The sequence below is a fragment of the Bactrocera neohumeralis genome, unplaced genomic scaffold (genome assembly GCF_024586455.1).
Source record: "Bactrocera neohumeralis isolate Rockhampton unplaced genomic scaffold, APGP_CSIRO_Bneo_wtdbg2-racon-allhic-juicebox.fasta_v2 cluster10, whole genome shotgun sequence".
In the NCBI taxonomy this organism is placed as follows: Eukaryota; Metazoa; Arthropoda; class Insecta; order Diptera; family Tephritidae; genus Bactrocera; species Bactrocera neohumeralis.
The window spans coordinates 8239774-8267258 of record NW_026089623.1 but is presented as its reverse complement, the minus strand read 5'-3'; the positions used below and the strand labels follow the sequence as shown (position 1 = coordinate 8267258).

At 35.9% G+C, this 27485-nt stretch overlaps 2 protein-coding genes across 2 annotated transcripts in view; both read right to left on the bottom strand.

The window, feature by feature from the left end:
• The window catches only part of LOC126765047 (radial spoke head 10 homolog B-like), a 199337-nt gene extending 175592 nt beyond the window's left edge, over positions 1–23745 (bottom strand). Inside the window, exons 1-4 of the mRNA XM_050482631.1 lie at positions 23146–23745; positions 22955–23054; positions 13830–14297; positions 7284–7498 (exon numbers count right to left, since the gene is read on the bottom strand). Of these exons, the coding sequence (XP_050338588.1) occupies positions 7284–7498; positions 13830–14080 (466 nt within the window). The 5' untranslated portion in view covers positions 14081–14297; positions 22955–23054; positions 23146–23745. The remainder of the gene's footprint in view (positions 1–7283; positions 7499–13829; positions 14298–22954; positions 23055–23145) is intronic.
• Positions 23746–25638: 1893 nt separating this feature from the next.
• Positions 25639–27127, bottom strand: LOC126765170 (uncharacterized). The gene is made up of 3 exons (XM_050482749.1): positions 27123–27127; positions 26123–26253; positions 25639–26046 (listed from the first exon to the last, which is right to left on the bottom strand). The coding sequence occupies exons 1-3, from the start codon at positions 27125–27127 to the stop codon at positions 25790–25792; spliced, it is 393 nt and encodes a 130-aa protein (XP_050338706.1). The 3' UTR covers positions 25639–25789.
• Between the last annotated feature and the right edge of the window lie 358 nt (positions 27128–27485).

The following is a 27485-nucleotide window of genomic DNA, read 5'->3' as shown; positions in this document are numbered from 1 at the left end:
TAGGTGATAGTGAAAGTACAACGGCAGGAGAAGGCGAACCCGATTTCCCAATCGATGACGATGGAGCAGACGTTTCATTGCAGGACCATGAAGAAGTTAGAATAGCAATTACCCGTCTGGTGGGGAGGCTGATGGATTGCCGGCCAAGCTATTCAAACACGTCGGCGAAGAACTGATAAGGAGCATGCAGCAGCTGCTTTGTAGAATATGGTCGGACGAAAGCATGCCCAACGATTGGAATTTAAGTAAGCTCTGCCCAATCCCTAAAAAAGAAGACCCCAAAATCTGCACCAACTACTGTGGGATAAGCCTCCTCAACATCGCGTATACGGTTATATCGGGCGTGTTGTGTGAAAGATTAAAGTCACCGTGAACAAACTGATTGGACCTTATCATTGTGGCTTTAGACCTGGCAAATCAACAACTGACAAGTTATTCACCAAATCTTGGAAAATACCTGTGTAAAGAGGATCGACACTCACCAGTCTTCGTCGATTTCAAAGCCACCTTTGACAGCAAGAAAAGGAGCTGCTTTTATGGCGCGATATTTGAATTTGGTATCCCCGCAGAAACTAATACGACAGTGTAAACTGACGTTGAGCAACACCAAAAGCTCCGTCAGGATCGGGAAGGACCTCTCCGAGCCGTTCGATACCAAACGAGGTTTCAGACAAGGATACTCTCTTTCGTGTGACTTCTTCAACTTTCTTCTGGAGAAAATAATTCGAGCTGCAGAGTGAGTGAAAGCTGCGTATGCTGATGATATTGATATCATTAGCCTTAACAACCGCGCCGTTAGTTTTGGAATGGATAACGCAGCAATGCAAATGGGTCTGGTGGTGAACGAAGGTAAGATGAAATTTCTCCTGTCATCAAACAAACAGTCGTCGCACTCGCGACTAGGCACCCACGTCACCTTTGACAGTCTTAACGTCGAAGTTGTAGATAATTTCGTCTATCTTAGAACCAGCATCAACACCAACAACAACGTCTGCCTCGAAATACAAAGCAGGATATCTCTAGCCAACAGATGCAACTTCGGACTAAGTGGGCAATTGAGAAGTAAAGTCCTCTCTCGACGAACAAAAACAAATCTCTATGAGTCACTCCTTATTCCCGTACTGCTGTATGGTGCAGAGGCATGGACGATGATGACATCGGATGAATCGATATTGCGAGTTTTCGAGTGAAAAGTTCTGCAAAAGATTGATGGCCTTTTGCGCGTTGGCCACAGCGAATATCGCAATCGATGGAACGATGAGCTGTATGAGATAAACGACGACATTGACATAGTTCAGCGAATTAAAAGACAGCGGCTGCGCTGGCTAGGTCATGGCCAGCTCTGAAAATATTCGACGCAGCACCCGCCGGAGGAAGCAGAGGAAGAGGAAGGCCTCCACTCCGTTGATAGGACCAGTTGGAGAAGGACCTGGCTTCGTTTGGAATCTCCAATTGGCCCCACCTTTTGTAAAAAACAAAAAACAAAAAAAAAAACGATTGACGCGCTGTTGTTAACTCGGCTATAACCGCATAAGTGGTTTCTTTGCCAGTAAAGAAGAAGAAAACGGTGGGCTATACCCCTTTACACGGTACTCCCGATACAACCTTATTTCTGCTATTCAGAAGGCTTTTTCCCTTGTCAGTTGACGCAGATTGTGGGTTCACCTTTTTTGTGGATTGGCGGAGCACACTTAAATTCCCAAGGTCGGACCTGCTTTCGTCTGACCATATTTTACAAAGAAACTGATGCAACTCTTATCAGTTCTCTGTCGCCTTATTTGAATAACATCGGCCTCCGCTGCTTTGTTTGTCTTCAGATGAATAATTGTTATTCGAACTTCTTCATGGTCACGCAATACAACTTTCGCTCTATCGTTATCGATTGGGGAATTGGGTTCACCATCTCCTGGTGGTCTGCTTTCAATGTCATTCATCAGGTTGGAGAAGTCTTCCACAATTTCAGTATGCTCTGGACATCAGTCACTAGATCACCTCTGGGGTTCTACAAGAGTATACTCGGGCTTAGCATCCTTCAGTTAGAGCCGCATCTTTTCGTAGAATTTTCGAACATTACCTTGACGGCCTGCTTGTCAAGCTCATCGTACTCACACATTTCAACCTCTTTTATGTTTTTGTTTGCGAATGGGTATCTATCCCACATGGGGGGGTCGATTGTTACGTTGCAAGGTATACAGTCGTTTATCCTTGGAACTCCTCATTGTACCACCTGTTCTCCAATTGAGTTTAAATGTGACATGTTTATACACTCTTTCTAATTGTGTGGAGAAATTCGGTAACTTCAATTTCAGTTTATACATATATCTTCAATCGCGGCGAATTGAATTAATGCCAAATACGTATTGGTGGCGTCTGAACTCGAGCACTTGTAACACAAACCAAAAATATTAATATGGGAAAATAAAAGGGGTCGTCGCCCCGGGCGCAACGTCTTGGAAGCGGCAAAACGATCTTCGCTGGTTTTTAATATTCAGAAAAATACTTCAACAAATTTTTTTACAAAATTTACTATAAAAGATAAAAAGTTGTAGATTCACAATGTAATAATTCGAATAACAATGAAAAATATTAATTTTTACTTGAATACTCTTCAGTCTTTGAATTTTCTTATATCTTTTGGCTTATATCTTTCTTAAAAATAGTGATAGAACATAAAAATGCACTTTTCAAGCTTTGTCAAGCGACGTGTCACTCTCACAGTTACCCTATGCTTTGAATGTAACAAATACTTTTATTTCTCCAAATTTTCAAATATGGTATTTAAAAACTCCTGTTCTCAGACACAAATTCTTTTATTTTATTGACATGTTGGTCATCCGTTGATATTGAAAGCCGTCCTTGGTTCGTCGTTAACGCGTTCTCAGCCCTTTTCGAATAATTTGTATCAAAAACTAGCTCGCGACAAACAATTCACATCCTGAACGTTTCGGCACCAGAAATTCTATTCCACACACAAAATTGAGAGACTGTAAATAGTTACGTGAGGGCCCAGTCGCGAATGCGATCACTGTTAGGAGAAATTTTGTCTTGTTCTCGTTCTCAACCAGACTCATACGCTCTACTTCTTTATCTAGTCCGGAGAAAGCAGAACTAACGGTGCGGCTGTTGATACCAATAATATCATTAAGGTTTTCGTATGCCATTAGCTGTACACTCCTATATAAGATTGTACCTTCTCTATTCAGGTCTACAGCACATATTAACTATTATTTTAAGCAATAGATTAGATAAGTAGTGAGTCTCCTTGTCTGAAACTTCGCTTGGTATCGAACGGCTCGAAAAGGTTTTTCCGGATTCTGACGGAACTTTTGATGTACCTAAAGCTAGAAGCAGTTTATTTTCGTGCAACAAAGGTGTGTGTCGACTTTCCTTTCAGCAGAAGTACAAGTCGAGTAGAAAACCGTTTCGCAGTCGATTGTGATAATAGGTTTCCCGTTGGAAGGCGTGCTTTGCTTTACAGGGACGTTCGCGTATCTTCGCAACAACTAGATAGTGTTGTGAGTCGATGTTAGAACCTAGGAGTGTACGCACTTCAAGGACACTGTATACATGTACTCAATCTATCACAACAAGATCGAGCCGAGTATCTTGACGAATTTTCTCGTGCTGTAATCTAGTACCGCAGACAACCGGCTTAACCCACTCGGAGTGGTTTCGCTATGAAGGTTGAATTTTCCAACTGTTGTTCCAAAGATGCCTTTTTTGCCCACCCCGGCGTTAAAATCGGCATCGTGGCGGAAGGTTGCCATAAGTGCGGTCGAGGCGCTTATAAAAGGCATCATTGGTCATATCGTTCTTCTCTTCCGTCGGAGCGTGGCGCAAATCCGTGTTATGGTGAAAAATTTTAATCTCATACGGATTGTGGCTAGACGCTCATCCAGCGGAGTGAATGACAGGACTCAATGACTGAGTCTTTCTCCCATCACAAATCCCACACCGAATTTGTCCGCCATAGTAAATCTCACAAGGACCTACTCGCCTCTGTCCTTGTCTTGTCCATCGTATTTCTTGGACGGCGATAATGTTAGCTTTCACTTTTAAGAGGACATCAGCCAGCTGAGTATCGCCACCTTCCCAATTTAGGGACCGGACATTCCAAGGGATGCCCTTAAATCATAGTTCTTATTACTTTGTATTAATGGTCATGAAAAGTGGGGTCATTCATCCAATGCTGTTGTTTCTTTTTCATTGGGAGTGGTTTCTACGTGGCAGGTCATAAACCGAGCGCAGAACCTCGCTAGGCAAGTAGTGCAAAGTTTTATATATACTTGTATATGAATAATTTCACTCATCGTAAAAATCGCCGAATGTACTCTAAAAAGGCAAGAGTATACTAAACACTAATGATTATTTTGATGTAACTTCTCGCATAGATGTCACTGACAGTCATACCAAGCTAGACAAAAGTATATTTCGACAAACAGGTTTTGGGCGATATTTAAATTAAAATGTCTTACTATTTTTTGCCACACTAGTACATTAGGTATATGGATAATGTATTTGGGAACCTAAAAATATTCTCAAATAAATATGCATTCATTTGCTTATCGAATTCTCATTATTATCGACGTAATTTACTTCCTCATGCTTTAAGCATATATTAAGAATCTGCCTGCAGGAAAGGAGACTTATAGAAGTATATTATTAAAAACAGAACTAAAAATATTATATCAATAAATAAAAGTCTTTATGAGCACACCAAACGTCTAAATACTTTCATATTTTTCATATTTCACTAAGTGAATTCTATGCTAAATTTTCACTGCACACATCAAATGGCTAGTACCCGATTGCATATATGTGTCTTAGCAATGTTAGCTGACCTCGCAGGCGTTGTCCTGCGTGAAATTATGTGTTTTGAAATGAAAAGAAAGTTGAGTAAATGTACAGAGAAGATGGTTTTCCAACTCGTGAACATGCCACGTATAAGTGGCCACACTTCTAGCGACTATCCTTGTGTCCTGTTGATTGTCATCGCAAACGCCATTTTCACTGGAAACTGAATACGTTCGAACTGAAATAGCAAATCGTTGGAACTCAAAGGAATTCGTAGAATCAAGCATACTTCCCCTTGTATTTGATAGCTGCGGCACAATCAGTAAGATTCCACTACAAAATTTCGCCGCATGAAAATTGCGAAACATATGATGACAGATCCAACTTTGAGACGCAAATAATGCGGCGGCATATCAAGCCTCTCCAAAGACTTTAGAAACTCCACTGGATAAGTCACGGCTTCGTATTTTTGGCAGCTAAAATTGCGCTTGTACTCAAGCAATCGTAGTTACGATAATTTGGCCAATGTTGGCATAAACATTCGTGATGAGTTCATATTTCGTTGAAGTGAATTAACAAAAGGCAGATGGAATTGATATCAAACCACTGGAAGTATCAACCGGAATTTGCTTATTTCCAATTCTTATCGAATACGTTGTAAAATGAAATTGAACCACGTACATTTATCAATAGCAACCGAAGGTAGAAGCAATCGCCGTTTTTTGGGTGGATTGTGTAAATTCAACCTAAGGCATTAATTGAGAACACACCTGTCAATCTAATAGTTGGCCTTGTTTTCTGCGTAACTATTTTATCGACGATGTATTCCAAGTATAATATCAAGGCATTTCCGAATAGAGCAATGTTCTCGCAAAGGGATCACTGACGCAAGTAGAGAAAAAACTCGTCAAGGTCAATTTTGTTGCTGGTGGTGTTTCCACTGGCTGTAATATATTCCCTGGGTTGATATGCACTCTTTGGCCATTCTCCAAATGAACTGCGAGACGCACAACAGCCGGAAAACGTTCATGAATTTCAAAAGTAAATATCCTATAAAGCGCTTTGATACTTGCTGATCTCATCTCGCTAAGGCCAATAACCGCCATGTTTCTTTCTGTGGTGGCGTATTTGCAAACGTATTTGATCGATTTAACCAAACTCTAATATTCAACATTAACATGAGTTTTGAATATGAATTAGAAAACAGTGGCGAATATGGTACGATCCATGTGTTGTCGACGTCGATATTCACTCCTCTACGCTGAATGCTAAATGTTCTGCCATTGTCGTCTGGTAAGCTACGCCGATAGAGTGGATATCCATCATTTCTAGTTTGCGTTTCCGAAAGAAAAGGTCGTGGATAGTGTTTCGTGCATTTATTGTCAGACATACAAAACGAAGTGGAATTGTGGTGTCCGCAAGGTCCATGAACCGTTTTGGTTTTCATCACTTCGTATAATACTGGAAGTTTCTCTGCATCAGGAATTTCCGCAGAAATGATTTCATCAAGTTGATCTGGTGTAACCACCATCCACCATCCAAAGAAGAATGTGGGCATGCGAAAAACTTATTTGCAACTCAACGGAGTACATCCAGCATCTAACAGCACCATATATACCATACGTTGCTTCAAGATAAAGTCCATCAAACATCGTCGCTGTTGAAAAGTCGTGCTGTGACATCGTGACGATCGCTTGCTGATTGACCGCGATCTACAATTCCACACGTATGTCATCGTATCCTGGGAGTACTCGTTCATGTGTCTTGGACTGCCATAAGGTGATGGCAAAAAGAACACCGACCGATATTAGCGCGACCTCTTCGTGGCTTCGTAACAAATTTCAATCTGTAATTGATCACTTTGTGTGAAACACACACATCTTTTCACTGAATAATTTTCAATAATTTCTCTTTTGAATAGCCAGAATAAAAAGCAATCGATCGAAATTGAACGATTCAAATAATTTACAAATCAAAATATTGAAAAATAAAACGAAAAAAATTTAAAAAAGGAATTTGTATGGAAAAAAGTTACTTATTGGAATTATCGAATTTTCCAACATTTCCTCGTGAAACGTATAGGGTTTTTTTTTATTTATAAACCTTCCCCGATCCACAACGAACAATCTCTGAAAAGATTGGTGCAGCCGTTCTCGAGCCTTAGCGTTACTAACAAACAAACATTGAAGAAAAAGGCTGTTTTTAGGTTTTCTCGCCGTAAAAACCATCTTTGAACTTCAACGAATATTTAAAAAAAGAAATGACCAAATTGATCCAGTCGTTGTTGAGTTATGCGCTTACCAACACATTTTGCTATTAATTTTTATGTTATAGATTGAATTTTGAGCAATTATGTATTTGTTGTACACTCAATTTCCAGTACATCTAACATCTGACTAATGCAAACAATATGGATGTACCTTCAGTCATTAGTGCATAATATATGGTATGCATATTATTATGTATATGAGTATATTTATATTATATACCTCCGTCAGCATAAGTCTCACAACCGTAGCCATCTTGATAACCCATGTTCCACGTTCCTTCGTATCTAGCGGTAGAAACAGTACTTTCTCGGATACCATATCTTCCCTTATGTCCATCTTTTGACCATTCCCCTCGATATATTTGACGACCAATTTGTTCTACACCCAAACCATGCCGTCGTCCATTTTGCCATTGGCCTTCATAATGTGAACCGCTAAATTAAAATTAATTTGTATAAAAATATATATATGTGCATAAAAAATAAATATGTAAATGAGTAGTTTTGTCTTATACTACATAACTAACTAGATTCAATACAAGTATGTCGTGTATTCCAATTGCAGGAAGTTTTGAGTGGTTACGTATCAAAATTTAAAGATACCCTCTTCATTTCTGAGTACTAATATGAACCTTTCTGTTAAGTATTATTATTCGCTTTAAAAATCCACATCAATATAATTTTTTAACAAAATATAAATGTGCTATCAATGGTCTATATTTATGTTTTATTATATCGGGTGATTTTTTAAGAGCTTGATAACTTTTTTTTAAAAAAAAAACGCATAAAATTTGCAAAATCTCATCGGTTCTTTATTTGAAACGTTAGATTGGTTCATGACATTTACTTTTTGAAGATAATTTCATTTAAATGTTGACCGCGGCTGCGTCTTAGGTGGTCCATTCGGAAAGTCCAATTTTGGGCAACTTTTTCGAGCATTTCGGCCGGAATAGCCCGAATTTCTTCGGAAATGTTGTCTTCCAAAGCTGGAATAGTTGCTGGCTTATTTCTGTAGACTTTAGACTTGACGTAGCCCCACAAAAAATAGTCTAAAGGCGTTAAATCGCATGATCTTGGTGGCCAACTTACGGGTCCATTTCTTGAGATGAATTGTTCTCCGAAGTTTTCCCTCAAAATGGCCATAGAATCGCGAGCTGTGTGGCATGTAGCGCCATCTTGTTGAAACCACATGTCAACCAAGTTCAGTTCTTCCATTTTTGGCAACAAAAAGTTTGTTAGCATCGAACGATAGCGATCGCCATTCACCGTAACGTTGCGTCCAACAGCATCTTTGAAAAAATACGGTCCAATGATTCCACCAGCGTACAAACCACACCAAACAGTGCATTTTTCGGGATGCATGGGCAGTTCTTGAACGGCTTCTGGTTGCTCTTCACCCCAAATGCGGCAATTTTGCTTATTTACGTAGCCTTTCAACCAGAAATGAGCCTCATCGCTGAACAAAATTTGTCGATAAAATATTCCGGCCGAAATGCTCGAAAAAGTTGCCCAAAATTGGACTTTCCGAATGGACCACCTAAGACGCAGCCGCGGTCAACATTTAAATGAAATTATCTTCAAAAAGTAAATGTCATGAACCAATCTAACGTTTCAAATAAAGAACCGATGAGATTTTGCAAATTTTATGCGTTTTTTTTTTTAAAAAAAAAGTTATCAAGCTCTTAAAAAATCACCCGATATTATCTTTGAACTAATATTAGCTTACAACCTTTTCCGCTTCTTAGTAATTACAAAAAAAAATTTTTTTGCATATTCATAATTTCACGTCTTAAATATATAATTAAATAACTTGAATTGAATAAACCTAAATAACTTAATTCCAAGTACTACTATGTACATACATATATCTAACAACAACTTTAAAATCTTTTGTGTTAAAGCTTAGGTCTATGACCGAATTAATACTCATTGAGTTGAATCTAGTTGTAATGGTTTTTGCTCCTACTTCTCAGTATATACATATGTATATATGTACATACGGATACATATATAGTCGATAATATTTATTTTAGGTATAAGGGACTGGTGGGCAAGGGCCTGTCAAAGCTGTCAATAGTCAACTGGTACTGGATTCCGACCATTGGGATATACATACATAGTACAACAGTTGTCCCGTTGTCCATTTTTGACCGGCTCTTATTAATACTATATATCCAATACTACCACGGTTGTAAAATTTAATGTCTCTGCAGTTATTGGTTAATGACTCATCGCGCTTTTACCATTACCTTTATATGTGGAATAAGCGGGTTTTTATAGTATTTATCTTGAGCGAATTGGGTTATTTTGGCTTGGATGGCTTGAGCGATATGTACATTAAAGGAGGCGCCACGTCCACTTTTAAAATTTTTTTATTCAAATCGTTTTGAACTCGTCTTTACTTTTTTGCCAAGGAACACCTCTATCAAGATATCTTAATTTTTACTCAAGTTACAGCTTGCACGGACGGCGGACGAACGGACACGCCTCGTCATTCTGATCATTTATATATACAGAAGCCTATGTCCATATCGACTAATTTAGGGTGATACATACAACCGTTAGGTGAACAAAACTATCAATCCCTGTAGCATCATGTTGCAAGAGTAAAGCAAAAATTAATCATCCTTTAATGAGATATGTCTGACAAGAATTTAACCGAAGCTAAATTCAACCAAATATTGAGTTTATTTGCGAAACGTCAACCAGAGGATCCGAATTGATGATATTAGGGATATGAGATTAGGACCAAGGTCTAGACCAATTCCATTCGTGTTCAGCGCTAAACCAATAATATAATAAGTATTGTTAGAATAGTGGAAATTATTATATGTAGTATAGTAAAATTTCACTTATTTTCGGCATTAAACCAGGGTATATCCAATATTATACATTCAGTCAATTTTGATAAGATATTTTACATATTAGGTTGTCAAATATCTCCCTTCCGCCTTTTTGACTACACTATATATCTGGCAATACTATACATCTTTGAAAGGTCTTGGCATAACCTAAAAAACGACGCTATGCATAATTAGTTTGGATATTGCGTTCAACAGTTATAGACGTGTAAACATGGAGTTCACTAAGGACGAAATTTGCGCTATTTTAAAGTTTTCCTTCGTTAAAGGCAAATCCGCTAGAGAAACGTTCCTTGAGATTATGGTGTTTTGGAGGATGGTACTCTATCACTTCGAACTGCGGAGGAATGGTTTCGACGATTCAGAGCGAATGAAAACGACACCGTGGATAAGCCAGCCGACGGAAGACCTGTGACGACGAATACGGATCAAATCATGGAAAACATCAAGTTAGACCGGCATGTGGCATCTCGTGACATCGCTTGGAAGATGGGAGTTAGTCACCAAACCATTTTAAATCATCTGCAGAAGGCTGGATACGCAAAATAGCTTGATGTGTGGGTGCCGCATTATTTGACGCAAAAAAATCTTCTGGACCGAATCAACGCCTGGGATACGCCGCTGAAACGGAAAGAACTCGACCCAGTTTTTAAGCGGGTGGTGACTGGCAACGAAAAATGCATCACATACGACAATATCAAGCGAAACGGTTGTAGTCAAAGGCCAGCGAATCGTCCAAAACAGTGCCCAAGCCGGGATTGACGGCCAGGAAGGTTTTTCTGTGTGTTTGGTGGGATTGGAAGGGAATCATCCACTATGAGCTACTCCCATAAGGCCCGACGCTTAATTCTACCATCTTCAGCGAACAACTGAACCGCTTGAAACAGGAGATCGACCAGAAGCGTCCAGAATTGGCCAACAAGAAGGGTGTAGTGGTCCACCAGGACAACGACAGACCACCCACTTCGTTTATGACTCGTCAGAAGCTACAGGAGCTCGGATGGGAGGTTTTATCGCATCCACCATATAGCCCGGACATAGCGTCAAGTGATTACTACCTGTTGCTGACCATGGCTAAAGCCCCCTTGTTGGTGTAAAGTTGAACTCAAAATAGGCTTGTGAAATGTGGCTGTCCGAGTTTTTCGCAAATAAGGAGGGGGCTTCTACAAGGGAGGTATTATGAAGTTGCCGTCTAGATGGAAAGTAGAAGGGAGATAAGTGACAGCCGTATATTATAAGGCAAACCGCAGGTTTGAAAATTTTTATTGATGTAGTATTGACTACATTTTACTTGTATCTATTTTTGGAATTACTACATACAGGTACTATCAAGTCGACGGAAATGTTCGTAGGACAATATTGAAAACAGTTTTTTTTATAAAACTTAATTTTATCATTTAATATAATTATCTTGGAGAGTGTACAATGTCTAAAGCATTGAAAAACTTTTTCAATACTATTTATATGTTAAATATACAATATTTGCCTCAAGCCTCAAAATAAGCTTCAGTTGATATCTAATTAATGCTCATCAATTCAAATCTTGGCTTCAACACTATTTTGTTCCCCAAAAAGCAGAGTTTTATAAACTCACGTAATTCTTTTTAAGCTGACATAATTTGTTTCACCAAAATGCTTTATCTCATAAATGAATAGTCGTCAGATGTCAAATTTGTACATGTATCTTTTAAAGGCATACACATAATATGGATGTAATGGTGGTAGCACTATCTAAGTACTAGCCTACGGACTAACAGAAGGTTTCGTGACCGGAGCATACTCTTGCGGAACCCCCAGAGGTGATTTAATGACTGATATCCAGATCATACTAAAATTATGGCGGGAAGACTTCTCCAGCCTGCAGAATGGCAGTGAGAGCATAACATCTAGAGATGGCGAACTCGATTCCCCAATCGATGACGATGGAGCAGACGTAAAATATGGTAAGACGAAAGCATGCCTGACGACTGGAATTTAAGTGTACTCTGCCCAATCCACAAAAAGGAGATCTCACAATCTGCGCCAACTACCGTGGGATTAGCCTCCTTACAATCGCATATAAGGTTCTATTGAGCGTATTCCAGTAAAATATTAAGGCCCAACGTCAACAAACTGATTTGACCTGAACAGTATGGATTTAGACCTGGAAAATCAACTACTAACCAGATATTCACCATACCCCAAGTCTTGGAAAATACACGTGAAAAGAGAATCGATACACACCACCTCTACTATTGAGCAACACTAAAAGCTTCCTGAAGATCAGGAAGAACCTTTCCGAGCCGTTAGATACCAAACGAGGTTGCAGACTAGGCGAGAAGGTACCATCTTGTTTAAGAGTGTGCAATGCTGGCGTACGGCGATTATATTGATATCATTGGCCTTAACAACCGCGCCGTTAGTTCTGCAAAGCATATGTGTCTGGTTATGAACGAAATCAAGACGGTATATCATCTGTCATCAAAAAAACAGTCGGTGCACTCGCGACTTGGCTATCACTATCGACAATCATAACTTCGATGTCGTAAATTATATCGTCTATCTCAGAGCCAGTATTAACAGCAACAACAATATCAGCCTCGAATTCCATCGCAAAATAACTCTTGCCAACAGGTGCTACTTCGGCTAAGTAGGCACTTTAGAAGTAAGATCCTCTCTCGACGAACAAAAACCAAACTCTATAAGTAAATCATTATTCCCGTCCTTCTATATGGTGCAGAGACGTAGACGATGACAACATGTGATGAGTCGACGTTACGAGTTTTCGAGAGAAAAGTTCTGCGGAAGATTTATGGTCCTTTGCGCGTTGGCCACAACGAATATCACATTGGGTGGAACGATGAGCTGAGATATAGTACCCACTGGGGGAAACTGAGAAAAACCTCCACTCCGTTGGAAAGACCTGGTGAGAAAGACATAGCTTCACTCGGTTTCTCGAATTGGCGCCAAGTACCGAAAAGACGAAGCAACTGGTGCTTTTGTAAACTCGGCTAAAACCGCGTAAGCGGTGTCTAGAAACCTATATCTATCTCGATTAGTTTATGTGATACAAACAAGCATTAGGTGAGCAAAACTATTATACTATATATGTAGCAACATGTTGCAGGAGTATAAAAATGTATATTTTATTAATTAATCATTTTCAAAATAATGTAGATTTTAATCAATTAAATATATAGCTACATTACAGTTTACAGTCAGTTTGGAACTATAATGTTAGAGGCTAATTTTAGCTGTTAAACCCGAAAATGATAGTAAAAGTTCCTAATATTTATAAATTTAAATATTTTTGTATTGTAGTCAAGGGGTGTAGGGGTGAAACCAAACAAAAATAGTTATACGTGATGGACAATTTTTCAACTCAAATTTGTAATCTGGACACCCCTTATACCCCACAGACCTCGGGACCTTCAGATTAGTTGAGTAGTGCTATTATTGTGTTTTGGTATTACTTCAATTCCTAACACTGGATTCCCTCATATTGTTTTATATATAAAACTAAGGTACTTTAAGTTTTACCCCTTATTAGATGTGAATAAACTATTTTAAACTTCGTATATTGTGACTATGTCTTTGTTTTTAGTATTTTCTGTAAAGCACAATATATATTTCGCTATTGGGTCAATAATTATAGTAAAATAATAACGGTTTGCTTAGTATAATTATTTTCGAAAGGTTTTCACCTCAATTTCAATTTTCTTCAGAAAACGTTTTAATGTTATTACCAGCCTCATTGCTTGATCAAAAAATTTTAGAAACCCTTTTTGTGAAGAAACCTTAAAAGGAAATGAGTATTACACACAATATTATTTTATTACTACCTTAGGTAACTTGTCTGTAGTACATATGTTATTTCTAGTGTGTAAGTTACTATGAAGATTTAATTGAATAAAAAAACAAATTACCTTGGCCAAATATATGCACCAGATACCTCAAAACCATAATTCCATGCACCGGCATATGCTCCTTGATGCTTTGGCCCGGTACAAACACCATGCCCATGAGCCTTACCGTCCTCCCACCCGCCACAAAATGTTCCTCCATCCTCAAAATCGAAACGTCCACCATTTATTTGGGGACGTTTTGAACTGTCCAATGTAACAGAGTTCTGAGGGTCGTTTGTAGATGAAGGCTGCTGTACTCCAAAAGAAGTCATCGTAGTAGTTGTATCGAAGTCTCAAATCGAATACCTTTTATCTCAGAATATTCTTTTTTCTTTCAAAGCTTATTTTGCTTAAAGCATGTTCATGTACTATTTTTAAGAAGTATGCAGTAGTCGACTTTCCACTCTTGTATAATAAATTCGATTAGACTGTGCTTTTCTCGTTGAGGACAGTATATTATTTGTTTGTGCCTATTGAATTTGCGGATTACTGAAAAGAAGAAAATAAAATGTAGAAATATACATATATCATTTGGCCATGGATTATCTATCCTACTGAACGGTAATATTTTTTATATGTGTTATTATCTTACTGCGAATTGATGAACAATATTTTAGTGATTAAAATAATGAGCAGTATAAATAAAGAACTTGACGGTCCAACCCGTGAACATTGCCTTTTTATGAGTGAGCCAATTTTAAATCGTAAGATATTTGGTTGCATTCCTGGTAAATCCAACGAATCAAAAATTCAATTTGATTTGAACAATAGCTAATTGCTGAGCAATGACTGTTGTATTTTGAAGCTTATAGCGTGAATATTTATATTTTTTGCAGTTAAAATAGCTCGTTCACGAAACCGGATATGATATTTCGTCAAAATTCTTTTTTTTTTTGTTAAAGTTGAAGGTTGAAATTTAGAGGACTATAAAATTTTAAAATTATTTTCTCATAAACTACTGGAGATAAATCTATAAAATTTTGTGAAGTCAAAGAAAAATGTTCGTGCTATATTATAAATATCTTTCAATGGTGCTTTGGTAGCGGTAGGGGGACAAAAAATTCAATATCTTTAGAATGGTTAGAATTTTTTTTGCACATTATTAAAGTTGAATATTTTCCGAGTTGTGTCACATATTTCTCAATTTTTTTAGAGAACTGACAAAAAATTTCATTGAAATCGGCTCAGCCCTTTAGGAACAGTTTAGTGTCATACTCATGTACAATACATTTATATACAGATATAAAGACATACTTGTATGTAAATAAATTCTTTTCTCATTTTCTATTGTATAATAAAGAAATTATTGATGAAGTGATACATAGTTCCGATCCTTCTTAATAAATAAACCAAAATTTATTGAATTTTAATCAACATACTGAAATCCTTCATTAATCTAAGATTTTTCAGTGTGAAAAAAAAAATTAATTCCATTTCAAAACAAATATATTTAACCGAGATTCAACCCGAAATTACTTTCTACTACAATCTTTTCCACACCGCAGAAAACTGTGTCCAAGAGCCATGTACGTAAGTTGTTTTGGAAGGCATAATTAAACTCAAAATCAGAGGGACTAAATACTATAACATTAGTGAATCTCGTCACTACTTCGTGCTCCAGCTATACCCCTCGGTTTCTTCTATAAATAATAGCAAACAAAATAGTAACTTAAAAAGTGTATAAAGTCACTCGCACACAATATGTTGATCTTATACTAATTTATTTGTACATTTGAATTTATGTATGTATATAAAGCTAGTTTACGCAATTCTAAAATACCTAGATATCGTTTTAGAATATTACAATGGAATAAACATCAAAAAAATAAGGGCCGCTTTCTCAATGTCAGCAACGATCTGTCATTTAAGTTCTTTACCTTCTTTCGGAAAAAAAAAACCTTTTCTTAATCAGAAGTTAACTGGAAGACGGCTGCTTAGCAGACATTGAGAAAACGGAAATTGAGAAATAGAAATATATTCTATTAATATATTCAATTCAAATAATCAATAGACATATGCAAATTCGTATATATGGAACCGACATTATTTAAATTTAAAGTTATTTTGTATTTTATATCATGTCCGCGGATTTTATAAAAGTGGAAAAACAGCAATATCGGTCTCACCTACCAAGGCTTTGAAGGCTGAGGGTTTCAATCCAAACAACACACCAGTACTTCATTTTGATTTATAGAGGTATTTGACCATCAACTCGCTCTTTAGAAAGGCGCGTCTTGTAAAACGAGTAAAGCAATAACTTATCGTAAAAATACAATGCGGCAAATAAGTAAGACTAAGTGAGTGTGCAATCGAAAATTAAGTACTCAATTTATAATAATCAAAGGCATGGAAACAACCGAAAAGTCAAGCAAGATCTGTACACTTTTCATCTCATTTTGGCATCTTAGCATAGTGTTCGAGGTGTACGGACGTGTTTTTAATTCGCTCCGTGAATTCTGTGTTTATAAAAGGCAAACAAGCAAAAATTAAAAAGCAAAAAATATATTAAATAGAAATCAAACAAATAGCAAACAGTGCACACAAATTGTTATTATTAAACATAAACAATTGTGCCCGAAAACAAAAGTAAAAACAAAAAGAAAAATAATCAAACCAACAAAAATGACTGCTGCTCAGCCTCACCAGCAAGGTCTTAGGCATTCTTTAAATGCCTTCTTTAGCTTAATCGAGCCAACAACAGCAACTCCTGGCAAAAACAAAACTAACGGCGATGACTCATCATCGTAGTCATCAGCAGATAGGGCAACTAAGCAAGCGCAGTCAGAAGAAGCAGCAGAAAACAGCAAACTGGAAACAACAAATGCGCTGAAAACAACCAGTATCCAGGTACCAGCAAGCACCCGGACAGCGAAGGAAAACAAAATGAAAGGTGAGAATGTACCAAGCAAAAAAGGGCCGTCTGTTCAGACTGGTATTGATCGCTATATTAACGTAAAAAGGAAATTAAGTCCAGTTAAATCAGCGGTCAATCCTAAAAAAAATCAAGGCGGCACACCAAATAAAAACAAGTAAGGAAGGGCTAAGTTCGGGTGTCACCGAACATTTTATACTCTCGCATGAAAAAGTGATAATAATTTACATATTTTTTTTATTTTGCTGTAAAATTAATTAGATTAGATCAATTTGTGTACTTTGAGTATTGAATTGTATTTTCATTTCCTAATGTATATATTATGCAGAGAAGGCATCAGATGGAATTCAAAATAGCGTTACATTGGAAGAAGGCGTGGTTGTGAACAGATTTCACCCATATTTAGTACATGTCTTCAGGGTGTTAAGAAAATATTATGTACGCGAATTTCATTGAAATCAATTGAGTAGTTCCTGAGATATGGTTTTTGGTCCATAAGTGGGCGACGCCACACCCATTTTCAATTTTTAAAAAAGCCTGGGTGCAGCTTCCTTCTGCGACTTCTTCCGTAAAATTTAGTGTTTCTCACGTTTTTTGTTAGTTGGTTAGCGCACTTTTAGTGATTTTCAACATAACCTTTGTATGGGAGGTGGGCGTGGTTATTATCCGATTTCTTCCATTTTTGAACTATATATGGAGATGCCTGAAGGAAACGACTCTATAGAGTTTGGTTGACATATGTAGCTATAGTAGTTTCCGAGATATATACAAAAAACTTGGTAGGGGGCGGGGCCACGCCCACTTTTCCAAAAAAATTACATCCAAATAGGCCCCTCTCAAATGCGATCCTTTGTGCCAAATTTCATTTTAATATCTTTATTTATGGCTTAGTCATGACACTTTATAGGATTTCGGTTTCCGCCATTTTGTGGGCGTGGTAGTGGGCCGATTTTGCCCATCTTCGAACTTAACCTTCTTATGGAGCCAAAAAATACGTATACCAAGTTTTATCATGATATATCAATTTTTACTCAAGTTACAGCTTGCACGGACGGACGGACGGACAGACAGACAGACATCCGGATTTCAACTCTACTCGTCACTCTGATCACTTTGGTATATATAACCCTATATCTGACTCTTTTAGTTTTAGGACTTACAAACAACCGTTATGTGAACAAAACTATAATACTCTCCTTAGCAACGTTGTTGCGAGAGTATAATAAAGCCGAAGTGTTAAATGTCAACAGATTTGCCATTCTAAGCAATGGTTCAGACGACGATGCGAAGGGTACCACCACAGTCGTTAATGCAAAACCACCTCCAATATATTTGTGCGAGCGTAGCAGTAATACTTTTGTTGCGAAATTAAGTGAAATTGTAGGTACTAATAATTTTCACACATAGGGCTTTTGAAAACATAAAATATAGATGAAACAAAAATTCAGTGTTTTTAAACCAACATAAACTGGAACTTATTAGATTTCTCTATGCAAATAATAATGATGTAATGCTATTGTCAGAAACTCATCTTAAGAACAAAAACATTTTATTTACAACGGGATTTAGTTATGTTACAAACCACCCAATCACACTATTATAACCTTGACATAATATCTCCTAGTAAGCCGACATATTGGCCTAGTGATCGTAACAAAATACCAGATTTAATTGATTTAGCTGTAATCAAAAATATAGTTAAATCGCACATAACAGATAGATAACTCTCCTGTACTATTAAAGATTTGTGAGCAACTTGTCTAAATTCTTATAAAACGAATTGGCTAAAATATTAAAAATATGTGAGAAGTCACATTAATATTTAGCACAAAATAAATACAGAAAGAGATATTGACGAAAGCATAAGAGAACTCAATGATATAATAACTAACGCAGCGTCTTAGTTTTAGCAACACCAAACAAAAGCTAGTATAAGCCGCTTGGTTTCAGAAAAATCTTTAATAGAGAAACTGAAAAGCTTGTAAATGCAAAAAGGCGTGCAAGACGAGAATGGCAGATAAATCACCCCCATCCACCCAGCTTCAATTAAAATCACCTGTACGTAGATTAAGAAAGCGCTTAAAAGTGAGAAAGAGTTCAACACTGAAATGTATATAAAGAATCTGTGTTCAAATTCAAGCAAGAAAAATTCCCTTTGGTAAGTGCGAAAGTCCATGAAGCCACCTAGAAAAGGTATTTCAACCTAATTGCCCAAAGAACAACTTTGAGTTCTCCAGCTCACCCAACACAGTTAAGGAGTCACTCGAGTCTTTTAAGACTTCACCCTCTGAAATTATTAGAATAATAAAATAACTTAACCCAAAAACGTCACCAGGATATGATAATATTACCCCAAAAATCATAATTGAGTTACCAAATATTGCCGTAGAAGTGCTCTCTTTGCTCATCAATGCAATTTTTCGGATACTATCTTAATTTATGGAAAAAGTCGCAGATGGAATAATGGCTGGTGTACCAGAGGGCAGTGTTTTAGGCCCAACTCTATCCATCATAAATACAGCAGATCTTCCAACAGCTAATAACTGGTATTCACCTAGATAGAAGACTTACGTGGAGAAAACATATATAAGTAAAATAACTTGCATTAAAATAAGAGCTGCAAATTTAAATTGGCTTTTAAAGGCATATTCTTGTCTAGGATTTTGAATAAATCGATTTTTTTTGCATATCTTGAAAGTTTAGACTTTCAAAAATATGACCTTGGAAGGATTTTTCAAAATTCGACTTATTTTCGGAGATACAGCCGATTTTGTGACTTGGCGTCCGTATTCACTAGAACTATCTCCTAAACTTTAAACGCGTTTTTCTCAAAAGTGACTTTTTCGGAACGATACCCACGATTTCTCAGGCTCTACTGAACCGATTTACTTGAAATTTTTATAGAGTCTTCTTTATAGGCTTGTCTATGGTTTGAACTAGCCCAATCCCCAATTTTTTATTTTTATTATTATTAAAAAATTCTAAATAGTCAGAAAAAGTGATCTAAGAAAACTTTTTTTTCAGGCAGTCACCATTTTGTGAAAATTTCCCACTTTTCCGTAGTTCCGGCCATTGCGACATTACTCTAGATTAATAATCTTTTTTTTTTTGGTTTCAGATAACTAGGAGGGTTGAAATCATGGGTATGGTCACGTGGAAATTTTTAGAGACCCCCCACTTCCTCAGCTCATAATATTTGGAATTTTTTACTTTTTTTAATTTTTAATTTTTTTCTGTACTCTTCTAAAATCAAAAAATAACTAGTAAAAAAATGTATAGTAAAAATATTAATTGAGTTTTTTTTGCCGCCCCTTTAAAAATTACCTGAAATTCATGCTTCTAGACCAGAATTACATATATGTGCCCTTGTCTACGAAAAGGGAGTAAACGTGCGAAAACTAGTTTTCTGGGAAAAGCTGTTAAAAATAATCGTCAGTTTCTCGTTATCTCATTAATTTCCCCCCTTTCCGTAGACCAGGTCACATATATCTAAGCTCCGGGATCACCCAAACCCTTTGGCTAATGCTTTGGTACATTCCTACGATCAAACACGCCTTAAAAGAAGAGATATGCCCGCGTACTAAGGATCAATGTATCACCAAAACGGCTCAATCACTTGCTTGAGTTTGTCTAGTTTTTAAATAGATTTAAGATTTTATAACTTATTGTTAGACTAAATTATGCCTTACAAAATATTCCCGCCCAATTTTTTTAAGTTCACTCAGACTGGGATTAATACATTCGGATAAAGTCAACCAGAACGAAAATCAATATGTTTACGAAAATTCACTAAAATCCTGCTGTACTATCCTTTCTGCGTAATTAACGTTTCTGATATTTTTTGCTACTCAGTTACAGCTATTTTAACTTATTTTTACAACGAATTATGAATAGCTATGAAGAAAAGTTTTCATTTTCATTGGCTACAAAAAGAAAAACAAGTCACTACCATACTCCAAAAGCTCGAAACGGATTGATAGCACCTGTAAATATAAGCACGAGGAAGTGTGTAACTTACTCTATTAGATAAATTACTTCTATGAAATATATCCATTATCAAACAGGATATCATTTTTGTAAATAAGAACCAACTTTAAGTAAATATAAATATACTAAGCACGAAAGTTTGCATATAAATTCCTAAACATAAGTAATTTCTTCATTTTTATCATAAATAATTTCTCACACTCTAGGATATTTAAAAGTATAAAATGGAATAATATAATTGCAACCAGTTGCTACAGAGTATTATAGTTTTGTTCATCTAACGATTGTACGTATCACCTAAAACAAATCGAGCTAGATATAGGGTTGTATATATAGTATATAAATGATCAGGGTGACGAGAAAAGTTGAAAACCGGTGAATGCCTGCGTATCCGTCCGTGCAAGTTGTAACTACAGTAAAAATTAAGATACGAGTATCTTGATGAAACTTGACATGCAGGTTTCTTAGTGCAAAAAAAAGTTCGAGTTCGTAGATGGGCGTAATCAGACCAGTTCCACGCTCACAAATCACCATTAACCGAAAACCTATAAAGTTCCATAAATAAGCACCAAATTAAGATATAAAACTCATATTTGGCACAAGGGATCGCAATAGCCAGAGGCACCGGTAGGAAAATTTTGAAAAACTGAGCGTGACCTCGCCGTCCAATAAGTTTAATGTATATATCTCCTAAACCACTCAAGCTATAACAACCAAATTTGCTCAGCACGCATATTATAAGAAGTCCTACCAATATTGTGAAAATGGAATCAAAATCGGATGAAAATCGCGTTCTCTCCCAATATAGCCAGAGATGCAAAAATTTGCCGCCGATATTGTGTGAAAAGGCTTTATAGGGACCGGGGTCAAAATTGGAAACTGTTTAAATCCAATAAAAACCGTTCAAGCCTTTAGGTACCGAATATTTAGACCCCGTTACCTATAGTTGACTTTTATTAGAAAATGTCGGCCAACGTGTGATATATATAACTGACTAGTACTTACCCCCATATACTTAATATAAAGATTTTTAAATTTCCGGGTGATACTGTACTGCATACATCGGCTAATGTGAAAATTATGTCAATGAAAATAAGAGAGCGTATTTTATTCATAACAGTGTATCTTTACTTAAAATAGAGAAATTTAAACGAAAACTTGCCCCAGTCTCTACAAGAGACCTGGTCTACGGAAAGGGGGCTTAGGTGTCAAAAAAAAGGAGAACAATTAATGAGATAACGAGAAACTGACTATTTTTTTTAACAGCTTTTCCCAGAAAACTAGTTTTCGCACGTTAGCCCCCTTTCCGTAGACCAGGTCACATATAACTATTATTAGGATTTTCGAACATCCGTCTGACTGTACTCTGTATGATTGGTTTTAGACCTTAAAGTATTTTCCTGGCTTTGATGTTTGCAAGTTGCCAGAGTATAAAATGTTCGGTTGCATACGAACTTAGCCCTTCCTTACTTGTTACTTTCAAAGCAATTTCTGGGCCTGTTAGCTAAGTATTAATTACAAATTCTACTATATATGGTACAATATGTTTCTTCTTAAAAGTCTGAAAGTTAACAATGACTTAATATCAATTTCTATGTTGAAGAATATTTATACTCTGTATTAATACCGGCAAGACACAATGCCAAAAATATTATCTGTGAATAACTTTCAATACTGCAGCTCATTAAATTCTATTTGAAATTTAAAAATCTGTTAATTAACCGTAAAAACTTAGGCTTTAAGTATATTGCCAAACTCTTTGAAAACAAACACATTGTGGTTTATTTTTACTGAACACCTAATAATTATAAAATCTGTTTGAGAATGTTGTATATAATAATAGTTTGGATACAAATACATATTTTTCATTACAAGTAAAAAAATCAATCTGAAGGACTTATCTGAGAAGTTAAGAAATGTTCGGATAGAATATAAGAATGAGAGCACTGAGGTAAAAAAATGTATGTACACTATAAAAGTTGATGTATTATATAATATATTTTACCCTTATTGAGGTAGTAATAGGAATAAGGATTAGTTTAATTTTTTTTTCATAAGTTCCCAGGTATAAATAATACATGTATGCGTAAAATTTTTGTATGCGAGAGCAACTTTAAGCCAAGGAATTAGGTTCTAATCACAGTTTCAAAATATTTTAACCTTATAAAGTAAAAATATTTATATTATACTAGTAATATACTATTGCACATGTGGAATACTTAAAACCACTATTGTGCAAGCCTTATTGTAAAACATATATTTATATGTACATTGCTATAGTGTTTACCTTGCGTGCCACATTTCAATCAATCCATGCGGATATTTTTAGCCATAGAACATAATATACACACTCTGTAAGCAGAATACCTACAAAGTAACAATCAACACTATTTTTTAATAGTTAAAACAATTATAAAGCAAAGTAAAACGAAATATTTTTCTTGTAGTAGCTTATTAGCACAAATACATGAAGCTCACATATTGTATTCGTTTCTATCAGCTATAATTTTCTGTTATTAAAAATGCAAATTTCTCCTACTAATTTTTATCAATGTATTTCTAAAAAAGCACATTTACTTAGGTAACAACATATCGTAAGATTATATTTAAACATTTCAAAACTTTAACCACATCCAGATTATTAAACATTTAAAAGGTTCTATATATTTAATATAATTTTCACTGTGATCCGCAAAAGAACACAAACGATTAACTTGCGTATGAGTTGAAGCTCTTTGATTCTGAAATAATAGAGCGCGTGCTCTTACAGACACTATAACACAGTCTCTATATGTTAATTTACTTATATACATATATTTTTTTATTAAACGGGCATATGAGTGTATGTTCATACGCTTGTGCACTCAAGTGCTGAAAGAACATCGATCACAGCTATATAAACAATCGGTACGAAATTACCGAATGCCAGATCTGCATTTTTGAGTTTCAAATCTTTTCCAAAGTGTTGCTTTTGTTATTTTTTTTGTTATTACTTAGTTGCTATAGTAGCAGCAATTTAAATAATTTCAGTGTTGGGAAACACTTGGCGTAATATCTACTTCAATTTATTTTTATAAATTTTAAACGAATAATAAATACAGGTCTTGAAAGAATATTTTACTATAATACGTTATAATTGTTGAAGAAACTAATAATTATATCCTTTATAACACTTTTGTCATGCGTTTAATTTTTGCCAAAACCCTTTGTATTCTTTGAGACAAAATATTGAACTAGTACTTTATTATTTCGACACAATATGAAAAATTTTTAACTTATGAATTTTCAAAATTTCAACCCTCGGCAAAATAGGTTTAACAAATTGCGTATAAGAAGAAAATTATTTTATTAAAAAATGTTTACAACTTTTTCTCGGATTTCCAAAGAGAAATATGCAGAATTTATTTTTTTTAAATAAGAGGTATCTTTTCATAAACACAAATTCTGTTTTTTCAAATTCGGAACTGTATTTACTTCATTCAGTTATTTTGACAAGCACATTTTGCTGACACTTATGTGTCTAATATTTTGCCTCAAAGAAGAGAAAATAAATGTTTTGACATTCGCATCACCATCAAATCATCTCAGCAACTTTTAAAAATAGGCAGAGTCGGATAACCTATTAAATTTCATCATTCATTCCTTTTTATTGCCATTATTTATTTGCCTTAAAAATATTTAATCCCATTATGTTATACTTATACCCTAGACAGACATGTGCTTTCCGTACTACTATTTGTACTACAATGAAAGCTCATGAAACCATACACCAGCATAGTGACACACATCTAGTATGCCTACCTAGTACATTCAACAGCTGACGTAAATTTTTTTAAATATATAAAATGAAAATGGACGTTACCAAAGTGATAACCGCAAACTACCAAAAAATATTGTATTATCGGAGAAAAAAAAAAAAATATTTGAGATTAGCCCTTAGGGCTTTCAAATCAAGCAAAAAATATATCAGGCTTGCGTTAGAAAAAAGAATTCTAAAAAGATATCGAACTTGCTGGTCAATGGTAAATATTAAACGGGTAGTTTTTAACATATAAAGAATTTTTTACCTACTAGGTGGAAAATTCTCAATTCTGGGAAAGGGATGTTCAGCTATTCAGCGAGGAAAAATTTAAAAATGCATTCCGAGTGAGCAGGGAGACGTTTTTTTATTTAGTGGACGCATTAAAAAATGTGCGCAAAAAGGATACCTATTGGCGTAACGCCATACCACTTGAAAAACGAATTGCTGTCGCTTTATACACGTTAGCTTCTTCCGCAGAATATAGAACAGTTGGTAGTCTTTTTGGAACCGGTCGCACAACAGTAGGAGCAATAGTGGCACAAGTTTGCGAAGAAATATGCAGAGTGTTTAAGAATGAAATAGTCTATGGTTTTGAACGTTTAGGATTCCCGCAATGTTATGGCGCAATAGATGGGTGCCACATTGAAATAAAGCCTCCAAAAAACGAAGCCAGCGATTATTATAACTTTAAAGGGTGGTACTCGACGGTTTTATTGGCATCAGTGGACTATAGATGCAGATTTACTTATATCAATGTTGGTACACCAGGACGAAGCAATGACTCCACATTATTTGAGCAGTCGGCTTTGAAAAAGTGTCATTCCGATAACGAAATTTTTAAAAAATATGCAAAAACAATCGAAGGCATTGAGGTGCCGATACTCCTTATAGGAGATTCAGCATTCAAACTGTCTAAATACGTTATGAAACCATTTCCATTTTCTGTTAATCAACCAGAAAGTGAAAAAATATTTAACAGACGCATTTCATCGTGCCGAAGAGTTGTGGAAAATGCTTTCGGACATTTAAAGGCTCGCTTCAGACAAATTGGTCGAGGTCTGGAAGTTAATTTAAAAAATGTTAACCTTGTTATAACATCTTGTTGCATTATTCATAACATATGCAACAATAGAAATGACACTGTCAATCTGCAATGGATTCAACAAGCAAACGCTGGAAATAGCGGAAGGTAACCTCATAGAGCACACATAGACAGACAAGAAATCATTTGCGGAATTGAAATTCGACAGGCAATTATGACACATTTTATCCACTTTAAATATTATTTGTAATTTTTAGAAAGAATTGATATTTTTTTATTTACATATGTTTATTTAGCATAGCCATAAGAACGGCGTTGGTTTGCTCCATCAATTTGAGGGCCTTTTCCTCATTTTCCAAAGATTTATTGAAATAAGCTTCCATCATCTTTTGCTCTTTTTTAGCCAGTTTGAGATAATCTTCATCACTATTCCTCTTTCTCTTTATTGCAGCCGACGAAGTTGATGGTGCTTCTTCAGGTCCACTTTCATTTGACAATGAAGATGCCGCCATCGATGCGTCTAATGGATCCGTAACTGTGGAATAAAAGATGTATAATACATACATTGAAATTGTAATATTAAAATAAAATAATTGCTATTTCAAACAAACCATTTTCAATGCTTTCGTCGGCCAGTTCGTGTGTGAAATTTGATTTATAGCTGCCAATTATTTTGTGTATGGCGTCGTAGAATTCCCAATTAGAAGGAGCTCCTCCGCTTGGGCCCCACAGCCTTCCGTTCCTGTCTGATATGTTTAAATTAGCACATACTTAATTTTATTGTATAATTATTTACAAACCTGTACTTCTTTGTTAAATTATTAATTCGATTTCGCAGCTCGGCTGGCGCTAGGAAAACACCGTGTTCATTTGCAAGTTGCGTGCTCATTGCCGAGTAAATGTGGCTATTTTTATGAACTCCACGCAGTTGGGAATTAAATTGTGCCCACACTTGAATTATATTTTTTATTGCGGCATTCCCAATATATTTTTTTGCACTTTCTCCATATTTTTTTTCTTACCGCCACAACAGATAAATTTATTTATTTTTTATTTTGTCAGCTGGCAGCGAAAACATATGATTTTGACAGAATGAGCTTTAAAGCTTTGGGTGTTTTCAATGCGATCCATCGTAGTACATTGCAGAACACCACTGAATTTCAATGGTATGTAGTACGCTATTGTAGTACGGAACTCTATTTGCTTTGGAACAAAAATGTGAAATACTGATGACACACATATAGGTTCTATATTATACTACATTATGTACTACATGTGTGTCTTGGGTATTAGTATCCGAAATGAAATGAAAACGATGCAATCATCGCACTTTGATTGACTTATATCGCATATGCTGAATAAAAGAACATTTTATATTCTGACAATTTGTGAGGTATATTTTCAGATGTTAACACAACTCTATATTAAACAAGCCCTTAGTCCGGGTGAAACCAATTATTTTTTACTCTCACAATTCTTAAAGGTCAATTCGGAAAACCAGTTTCAGGTGTGGTCAAAACTATATTTTATTCAAGGAAGAGCGGGTAAGACCGACCATTTTGTTTTCTCTCAAGATCACTTTTTTGAAGTACAAAAAGTTTTATTTCTTACATCATTATGATTATAAGGTTATAATTGAAAAAAACAATCAAGGAAGGGCTAAGTTCGGGTGCAATCGAACATTTTCTACTCTTGCAACTTGCAGGAATCAAAGCGAGGAAAATACCTTAAAGCGTAAAATAGTATAAACCAGAGGATCGGAACCCAAACAATTTTATATATACAAATACTATATATAACTCATACACTGTCCGATTAATTTACCATACGATTTGTTAGAAAAATGAAAATCATTATACCATATGTATGTAGTATATGAGAGTTGGGTGGTATAGACCCGATTTTATCTATTAACTATTATCACGGCACATGGCATTAAAAACATGTTCCCTGAGTTTCATTAAAGTACCTTAC

Coding starts and splice junctions, on each gene's coding strand:
- LOC126765170 (XM_050482749.1), bottom strand. Junction 26,047..26,122: donor CGACGAAAGCATTGAAAATG/GTTTGTTTGAAA, acceptor TTTATTCCACAG/TTACGGATCCATTAGACGCA.